The sequence below is a fragment of the Drosophila navojoa genome, chromosome 2 (assembly GCF_054131105.1).
Source record: "Drosophila navojoa isolate 15081-1374.11 chromosome 2, UAZ_NAV_1.0, whole genome shotgun sequence".
In the NCBI taxonomy this organism is placed as follows: Eukaryota; Metazoa; Arthropoda; class Insecta; order Diptera; family Drosophilidae; genus Drosophila; species Drosophila navojoa.
This window is the reverse complement of record NC_142890.1, coordinates 14,222-23,049: the sequence shown is the minus strand read 5'-3', so window position 1 is coordinate 23,049 and position 8,828 is coordinate 14,222. Positions and strand designations below refer to the sequence as shown.

The 8,828-nt window shown below is 34.7% G+C and overlaps 2 protein-coding genes across 3 annotated transcripts; both read right to left on the bottom strand.

The window, feature by feature from the left end:
- Nucleotides 1-1,069: 1,069 nt before the first annotated feature.
- On the bottom strand, nt 1,070-2,414 carry Gclm (Glutamate-cysteine ligase modifier subunit). The gene has a single exon (XM_018097973.3). The coding sequence runs from the start codon at nt 2,263-2,265 to the stop codon at nt 1,378-1,380; it is 888 nt and encodes a 295-aa protein (XP_017953462.1). The 5' UTR covers nt 2,266-2,414; the 3' UTR covers nt 1,070-1,377.
- Nucleotides 2,415-3,648: 1,234 nt separating this feature from the next.
- LOC108649028 (putative cytochrome P450 4ac1) lies at nt 3,649-6,476 on the bottom strand. Of its 2 annotated transcripts, none has more exons than XM_089264939.1 (5): nt 6,225-6,476; nt 5,924-6,127; nt 5,773-5,854; nt 5,615-5,715; nt 3,649-5,536 (listed from the first exon to the last, which is right to left on the bottom strand). In XM_089264939.1, exons 1-5 carry the CDS (start codon nt 6,391-6,393, stop codon nt 4,599-4,601), a joined length of 1,494 nt encoding a protein of 497 aa, XP_089121065.1. In that variant the 5' UTR covers nt 6,394-6,476; the 3' UTR covers nt 3,649-4,598. The 2 variants fall into 2 exon arrangements, with proteins under 2 accessions (XP_089121065.1, XP_030245142.1); XM_030389282.2 differs by having other exon boundaries at nt 6,192-6,475.
- Between the last annotated feature and the right edge of the window lie 2,352 nt (nt 6,477-8,828).

Sequence of the window (8,828 nt, the reverse complement as noted above, 5' to 3'; positions counted from 1 at the left end):
TATACATAATATGTACATATGTATATGTGTGTATGCATACTAAATTTATAGCTAATTATATGTACATGTATCGACATATGTATGTATTTATGTATATGCGAAAATGGCTTATGCAACTCTTATACTCACTTATCACTTGCAACCTCTGAAATAAGTTGCATTTCTTTACAGGCCCTTCGCCTGGAGCCGCACGACGCTAACACACAAAAGCACCCACGAAGATCGTTAAGTCAATATTTGCCTGACTCACGCGCTCATTATGTACATATATTGCGGGCTCCCTTCCGTTTTTAAGTTGGAAACGCAAGTCATGACGACATCGCAGTCGCTACAAACAGCGCAGCAGTAATTTTATTATAATGATATTGTTTTTAGACACTTGAAACTGTTGCGAAATTATTATACACATATACATGATTGTATGTGGACCTAAAAATGTACATACATTCATATAATGGACAATTATTGGTTTACTCATTTGCGTGTATGTAAGAAGGTACATACATACATTGTATGAACAAATGTCATTTCATTGGAATATTTGATGAATTCACCACAATACACACATATATACATGTGCATTCATATGCGCCTTCCCATACGTACATACATATTGGCAAGGTCGCCCATCCAGTATAGAGTCAAATAGACGGAATACATGCGCTACACCTCCTATGGCATTATAATTTATGACTGCTATAATGGTCAACTGATTGCTGGTTTAGCTTGGAATAAATTATTAGAGTTATTATTATTTGTAAGTATTTCGCTGTGTTTATCTTTTAACTCTTATGGCATATTGAAGTGTCGGCCGGTGGCACTTGTTCGACTTCCTATCAGATAGCATCTCAACAACAATATATTTAAAATACCTTTCTATGATGTGCGATTAGATGTTATTAATCTAAACTAAATGGCAAGCAGCAAAGCCACGTGATCAATACGAGACTACAGACTAGACATAAGCCTAGGCAAAGAGAACAAATGCGGAAAGTCTGCCGCAAGTCTCATATTACGATGACGATAACAACTGATGATTACAGTTGAAAATATTTGTATAAAACTCATGTATGTATATATTTATATTTATGATTATATTGTATTACAATTACACAAACCTGTTACCAGTTACAGAAACAATACAGCAATTTAGTGGTTTCAATTACTGTTTATAAAAAAAAAAAAAACAAGAAAGACAAGAAAAACTGTTCACAATCAAATCGTTTGAAGTATTCACTCACTGTTAGAGTATCACTCACTTCTGTTCTCATCTAGATCTTAGGTTTTGTATAACAAACAATAAATACAGTATTACATGTATATATATTATCAGAAGTTTGACTTAAATTTAGGTATTGTCAACCTTTCATTCCACTTCTAATTGTCAGTGCTCGACTGGGAGGCACCCACTATATAGCCCTTGGCAGTGAGGACGCTGCGACAGCGGACATGCACTTGGTAACGCAGAGACCAATCGATTGTATAGCCGGGGGCTAAGCATGCGAATTGTTCCTCAGCCAACAGAAGCTCCGGATCGCTGTGTGTATTAAGTACCAACTCATGATCGCGACAGAATTCATGCAGTTCGGCTGGTACTACGCAGCAGGTAGCCAGATTTACCTGTGCTATGGTGGGCACCACCTCAGCCGATTTGTATAACTTAGCCAAAGTCTTTGCATCGAGATCGGCAATGCCTAACTGTTTTATTTGCTGTTTAAGTGCGTATTTCTCCAAGCATTTATAGAGTAACTTCAGTTCTTCTATACCCTGCTCACCATTACGTGCACTCCAGCTGTTGGCCGCATCGCTAACGCTGGTGCTGCTTCCGCTCTCGCTTCCCTCAGAGCAGGGAGTTTTTGCTGTTGTGGCTAATGTAGTTGCGCTGGCAACGGTCAAAGCATTAGGATGGTAAGCGAGCACCACGTTGTCCACATGCGTCACATTGAGTATGTTGAGTAACGCTTCAACAGCCTGATTGATACACTCCGTCGAATATTTGTTGAGGAATATCTTTGCACCAATGCTAATCTCATTGCGTCCATTTTCTGTCAGTCGACTGTTCAGTTCCTGCGTAGCACAGAGCACGCGACCGTGCCGCTTGTCAATCTCAACAACCGCGCTCTCTGAATTTGGATTGTTGTGCAGGGTGATTTTCAATCCATCGTACAACTCTTCGTTTGACTTGCGCTGTCCAAGCTCATTATTAATGATATTACCCGTGCTGATGACCACGTTCTGGTAGTTTTTCGTTATTGTTGGTATCATATTGCTGTTGCTGCTCCCTCTTTTTCCAGCTAATAATCCCGTTTGTTGATAAGTGATTACCTGCGACTGCCCCGACTATCGCACTTGTCAGTCTCTGTTGCTATTTAGCCCCGAACGCCGTGTGCATCGGCACTTAAATACACTTTACACTAGCGATGTTAGCACAAATCATCGATTTATTTTGTTAAATCGATTACAAACAAATGCACCAATCATTTACACAATTATTTGATATCTTTACACCAAGCTAGCAAAAAATTAATCTTTATATTTCTTTTACTTTTTTTTAAATATTGTGAATTCACTTAATGTTGTTAATTCTATTTACTGCTGATTTTATAAATAAATATTTATCAGCACATGTATATTTATATCAATAAAATTGAATACGTATGTATTGAAATTATAAATTACGAACTCTTTTAACAATTAAATAAGACTACTTAATTTAAAAATATATTTGTATATTATATATTATTTATTATATATTATGTGTATACATTTTTATTGGTCTTTACCAACACTGGAACTAAATCCATAAAGTTAATTACACATCGGCGTATCGATAGCTTAGTTGATACTATTGAAATTTTGACAGGCCAAAGATTCGTGCATATCTATAGCTGTCGACTTGACTTTCAAACTACAGATAATTCGTCTGTCACATCAATGAACTAATCTAATAACTGTTACGGAAAATGACAATAAACATTACTTTTAATTAATAATTATTAAAATTGTTATTTTTCTATTTGCACACAGCAGTTGTTCCATCCTGATAAACAGGGTCGGCACATATGTAGCTCATAGAAGCGTTTTTATTGCCACGAATCGGACACTAGGTCATGCCTATGGTAGAACTAGATATTACATTGAATATGGCATTAAAAAGAAGAGTATCCTTAAAACTGGGAGTCATATATGGAACTTTCTGCACACAATAGATAGACGCAATATGTAGACCCCAGCATTACGCCCGGACTTGGACTTGAATGTATGTATGTATGTAGCTAATCATCGACAACGTGTGCACTCAATAATATTTAAATACATAGATTGCAGAATAGCGTATAGAAGATCAATGGATGACGCTAGCAACCGGCAGAATTGTTGGGACTGCAGGTACCATATGAGCCTCGGCTACGAAGTGACGCCAATGGTTATACCATCTTGCAAAGGCTCAAGCTCATACTCGGTGCTTTCCTCGTCCTCATAACTATTGGACAAGCAGGCGACGAGCTCACAAACTATGTACTTTACTTGCAGTGCGCTTTATACTCCATAATGCGTTTCAAGCTGTTTGCGCCACAGAACATTGCACCTTTGGATACTACAATGTATTCTTTAGCTTGTTTAATAATAAGCGCAAAAATAAGACAACAATTTTACATATACAAAATTTGTTTATTTAACTTAATTTGCATGAAAATACTTTTGCTATTCCAACGCCTTCTTTTGCTGACGCCTGTTTGTGTACATATTCTATGTCCATGTTGCCCTCGAAGAGCATATATATTTTTAAAGATATATGTATGTATATGTATGTAGCCACGAGTTGCACCAAGCCAATCGGAGTATGCTCAACGGAACGACTTCTAAAAAATGAACTAATTAACTAGTTCAATATTGTTATTAATTTAATTAAATCCAATTATATATCACTTAGCTTTATAGTAACGAGCATTGAAAATACCGTTGGCAGTTAAATATATTTAATATATTCTCAATATAATAATATAATAATTGATTAAATGAAAATACAATTTAAAGTAGCTAAAAAACTCTGTGCTGGCTCGATAACTGTTTGGTAGGTGCGGAGTATCGATGACAGCTATGGTATTTTTTTCTTTTTTGCGGACTCCAGTTGAAAACAATTCTTTTGTAAATTTAGTTATTAATTTTAAGTATATATGATTTCCTTTTTTCCCCTTATATTATTATTATTTTTTTTTTATTTAAAGATAAGAGCGTTTACTTTTCATTTCAGTTTTAAATAAACTTAAAACATGTATTACATTATTATTAAGAATAGTAATTCAGAACTAATAAACTTGCCAAACTTAAAAATTAGAATATATCTAAAGATATAATAACAGCAAGATAAGATACTAATTCAGTATTTAACAAAAATCCCAAATTCAGGAGAAATGTTTTCTTTTTATGTTTTTTTATTTAATTTAAAAAATTTTGTCAAAAATAAAGCATTTTGTTTACAATTAATAAACATATTCTGTTAAAATTAATCCATAATAATTATTTCACAAAGCCAAAGTTTTGTTTTTCAAATCGATTTGTTTACTAACGATTCACAAAGCCAAATTTTATTTTTTATATTATTCTCCACGTTTTTTCAATTTGATTCTTACGTTTTGTTGCGAACGTAAAACAATACCATATTCCAAAATTATGTCCTCTAGCTGGGTCACAGGAAAGAGTTTGAAGTTTCGCAATATAGAGACTAGTAGAACTTTAATCTCTAAAATAGCAAATTTTTGACCAATGCAATTACGTTGCCCAGCACTAAAAGGAACAAAGGAAAATGGATGAAGACTCAACGAATTTTCTTGCAAGAAACGTTCTGGCTGAAATTTAAAGGGGTTTGGAAAATGGCGGGGATCTCTCATTATATCAAACACGTGTATATTGATTTGAGTCCCCTTTGGCATAATTAAACCGTTAATAACTGTGTCTTCAGTACACACGCGCCCTAAAAAAGGAACTGGTGGAAAAAGGCGTAATGATTCCTTAATAACGCATTCGAGATAATCGAGCTCATTGAAATTGAAAACAAGCAGTTCATTATGATCTCTAGATAAATGCTGCAGCTCCTCAACACAACGATTTTGAACATCTTCATGAAGAGCTAACATAAGCAATGTAAAGATGAGACAGGTGGAAGTTGTGTCATATCCTTCAAACATGAATGTGTTTACTTCATCACAAATGCCTTGATGGTCAATTAAGCCCTCATTTTCTGCTTCCAATAGGGTATCTAGCATTGCATATCGTTGCTTTTTGCCAATGTCACTTTTGAATGCAATCTGTTGCTTGTTTTGACTTCGTTTACGCTTGATAATTCGGCTAGCGAAGTCGTGTGCCAACTTGAGATTTGTTGTGTGCTTTTTATAACTACCACAGAGATAAAATATTGGCAAAAGGTACATTAAGGGATTGCAAGTTCGTTCTACCATGACAGTCTCAAGGGCATGTATTGCCTCACGATATTGTGCGCCTTCTATCATATCATCAAGCTTTACACCGAGAGCAGTTTCTGTTAAAAGCAAACACAATATATGTTTATGTATATAATTTGAATTGGGATTTATGTATATGTATATAATATACGAACCGCAAACATTATTTAATGTAAACTGCGGAATAAGCTTACTAAGATCCACTTCGTTATCCATATTTCGATATAGAGTTTCGACAAGTTTATTGCATTCTTCCCTAAAATAATCTACCAATTAATACACTGAAATCTTTTTAAGCGGTAGATGCATATACTTGAAAATATCTAAGAACTCCTGTAGGATATTAAAATGAAAAGCAGGTGTCAACATCTTTCGTCTTATGTGCCACTTCCGATCTTAAAAGGTAAGAGCAATTAAATAAAAAAAAAAAAATAAAAATAATTATATAACTCTAAATCTCTAACCTGTACTAATAAGCAAACCATCTCCCATAAAGGGTCTTAGCAATTCGTACACAATATTTTTTGTTATCAACTTTGTACTTTGAAAGATTTCTTCGGCATCCTCAGCGCATACTACATTGTACATCGGGGCAAATAGAAAATACCAAAGATAGCTCCGTCCGTTGGCTTTAGTATAAGCATCACGGACAAAACGAAATAACATTGCTGTGGTAATCATATACCAATTTTAGTTAAATTTAATCAAAATTAATCACATAATAAGACTTACCCGGCGTCATCTTCAGTACATCAAAATTATTACCAAATCTTGTTTTACCCGGTAATATAACTACCTTGCCACTTAAAGGACTGCCATCCACGGTCTTAATGCGCTTAGCCAGGGAAAGAATATAGTATCTTCTGTCAATGTGTCGAAGTAGCGCCCACACTGCTACCAGTAGTACTGCATTTACAAGCAATGCAATCAACATTTCAGTAAGCTTTAACTTATGTTCGCGATCTATCAAAGTCCACCGTCCCCAACAGACTAATGAAACAATTTTAATAATTTACATTCCGACGCTGATAATGATAATCTCTGCCCTTTTTGTTTATTGACATGCTTCACTAAAAAAATAACAGAAATAATACAACAAAATGTCAGTATACTATACTGTACTGTTTAATTCTCGTTCACGGTCCAGAAAAATACGTATACATACATACAAATGTACATACATATTTTAAGAAAATAAATACATATGTATATTATTATAATTCACGCCCAGTGGGCGTAATTTATTTATTTTAAGCACCAAACATCAAGATACATACATATGTATGTATGTAAACAGCGGAGAAATGCTTAGCCCTCATGCAGGCAGACATTGTATTGGACACTTCACGAATTCCATGTAAATGTCAATTCATGCACAACAAGAACTAAGTGTGTACAATTTTCATTTTCAAAATCATTTATTTGATAGAGCTATAGAAATTACTCAGCCAGGACTGAGCAAATTATTAACATTACATCCATATGTTACTAGAGTGTGTAAAGAAATCAAAATGGCATAAATTAATTGTAAATAATATCACTGACCAAAAAACACATCGAAGAGACATGCAGAACAAATTTTTTCTACGTCCGTAAATCTGTCTGGCAGGTATCAACCAACTTAGTATTTGCTGGGCGCGGTATTTTTCGGCTCGGGCAATGAAAAGATAACATGACGAAATCAGTATGCTTTAGGCGCTCAAACGAAATGCTCCTGTTCTTTTATGAAACCGGTTTATACTCAATGTCCACATCAATACTAACATCGTTATCATCAGCTAGATGCGGGTAAAGTCGCTGTCGTTGCCAGTGTTGCGTTTTGGCCTATTTTCGGCCAGATCGGGCTTATTTTCGATTGAGGAAAACATTTGAGATTTGCGGATAGCGAAAAATCTGGCATATTTACGAATCGAGCTGTTGCTATAATTGACACTGTGCCTTTTGTAGCTGCTGTTGCTGCCTAGCAATTTTTTGACTCAATGGTATGGAATTAATGCCAACTTTTAGTGCATCAGCATAGAAATATTGATTTGCTCTGATACTTGTATTATAATCATTCACAAAAGTGAATTAGTATACTGGTTTTGTGCAATTTCCATATTGTCCGCCCGTCTGTCCGTATAAACGGAATTTTTTCGGAGCCCATAAAGCTAGAGACTTGAAATTTGGAACATATGCTTGTGTATATATATTCGATTTATAAAGTGTTAAATCTTTCCCGATCCGCTCACTAGGAATCATAATCGGATAAGACGGTATCTCGTAGAGTTTTTAAGAGAGAACGTTAAAATTTTGCACGTGAGCTAATGTTATGATTTGATAAAAATTATATGTTTACGCCTACTAGCGGCGTGGCAAATCCGACCTGAAGATATAGTGATTTATCAAATTATGCAATATTATGGCAGCTGCTGCTGTTGTTGTAGCTGTGGTTATTGTTTTTGCTGCTATGGCTGTTTCTTTGCCCTAACTGTCAGTTGCAATAGCTGTTGCTGCTGCTTAGGCGGTTGCTGCTTGGATAACAGCTTGACTGTTTTAACGTTGCTCAGGTGCCGATTAACAATCATCGCAGAAATTCCATCAATGTCACTCTTGTTGCGTGTCAATTTGTCCACCATTTTGTTGCTGATAACCCGTAGCTTCAGTTGCTTTCAACCTCCAAGCATCTTTAAAAGATTTACAGCTTTAACGATGTCATCATTAATTTGCATCACTATTCTTAGAATTGGCGCCCTCTGTTGGCGAATGACCAGCACCACAGCAGCACTGGCTTTTGCAGTCGCAGTTATTAACAGCAACAGAAGCTGTTGTGGCTTTACATGCAGCCTCAATAACATTATTGGTGTCATCACTATGTGCCATCAGTTTCATTGAACTTGGCGCCATCTGTTGGCGAGTGACCAGCACTAACAGCAGCTGCAGTTAAAGTTGTTGGCGTGACTTTACCGATAGCCGAGACAATAACCATCAGATTGGCAAATAGTGTCCGAATCTTGTGATCAGCTGTTCTGCCAGTAGCAGCCAAAATTTATAAATAAATAAATGAAAATAAACTAAATAAATAAAGAAAGAAAGGAAAAATTAATAAATAAGTAAATAAAAGAAAAAAAGGAATATATATATAAAATAATAATAAAATAAATAGACCGACTGCAAAAAAAAAAGAAATAAATAAAAGAAAAAAAATAATAATGCAAAAAAAAAAGAAAAACTTAATAAAAATAAACAAAAATTATAAATAAATAAATGAAAATAAACTAAATAAATAAAGAAAGAAAGGAAAAATTAATAAATAAGTAAATAAAAGAAAAAAAGAATATATATATAAAATAATAATAAAATAAATAGACCGACTGCAAAAAAAAGAAA